At 38.0% G+C, this 980-nt stretch overlaps 1 protein-coding gene across 1 annotated transcript; it reads left to right on the top strand.

The window, feature by feature from the left end:
- Positions 1–39: 39 nt before the first annotated feature.
- Positions 40–967, top strand: LOC104817647 (lactoylglutathione lyase-like; the record flags this gene model as incomplete). Its single annotated transcript, XM_010546896.2, has 4 exons — positions 40–242; positions 431–491; positions 713–792; positions 874–967. Coding segments are annotated over exons 1-4 (297 nt in total), but the record flags the coding sequence as incomplete, so codon positions are not given.
- Between the last annotated feature and the right edge of the window lie 13 nt (positions 968–980).

The raw sequence follows: 980 nt of genomic DNA, 5'->3' as shown, positions 1-980 counted from the left end.
TCGGATAGCAGTCAGACCACTGGAAATAACATGGGTTGATGCAGAAGAAAATTGAATTAAGTCCTACGTCTTGACCTTACACTGGTTTCCTTATTCGGTTTGTTGTTGAAATTCGTTCTTGTTTTCTTTCTATCGAGACAGCTGACTGAGCTTCATTTTCTTGTCTGTCTTAACTTCTAGATGTTTCGGATCAAGGACCCCGAAGTTAGTCTTGACTTTTACTCGCGCATACTGGGAATGTCGTAAGTTCTCTCTCACTTCTTTTCTGGGGGTGGGGGGTTGAAATCCAACCCAACACTTGAATAGTTTTCACTTTAAGTTTCAAATCATAAAACTCGGTTTTGCTTTTCTGATAATTAGTAATTTTAGTTATTGTGAAAATAAATCCCTCTAGGTCAGCCATTGTTATGTTTTGCTTTATTATTTTCAGATTACTGAAGAGGCTGGACTTCCCCGAGATGAAGTTTAGCTTGTACTTCATGGGGTATGAGGTAAAACCGGGTTACCTAATCCTCTCCATTTCATCATTTGACTATTTATTAGGAAAGAAAACTTCATTTTGGGGTTTGGACCCTAATATCATGATTCAAGCATTCAACTTTTGATCTTGTTTCCAACAAATTCTCGCGATCTTGGAGATTTTGCATGGAATTTTTGTCATATAGATGATTCGGTTGAAAGTAAAGAACAAAAACATTTGATGCTGGTACAGGATACTTCATATGCTCCAACTGATCCAGTTGAGAAAACAGTCTGGACATTCGGTAGACCCGCTACTATTGAACTTACGCAGTAAGAACAAGAAACTACTGTCTATTATGCTTTTCGTTTTTTGCCCATCAAACCTGCCTTCAATATGAATCTTTCTTTCAGCAATTGGGGTACCGAGAGTGATCCAGAGTTTAAAGGGTATCACAATGGGAACAGCGAGCCTCGTGGTTTTGGTAATAACTCTTTTCTTTACATATTCACGATTAATT

The sequence above is a fragment of the Tarenaya hassleriana genome, unplaced genomic scaffold (assembly GCF_000463585.1).
Source record: "Tarenaya hassleriana unplaced genomic scaffold, ASM46358v1 Cleome2791, whole genome shotgun sequence".
NCBI classification, from domain to species: domain Eukaryota; kingdom Viridiplantae; phylum Streptophyta; class Magnoliopsida; order Brassicales; family Cleomaceae; genus Tarenaya; species Tarenaya hassleriana.
This window is presented reverse-complemented; position numbering and strand designations above follow the sequence as displayed.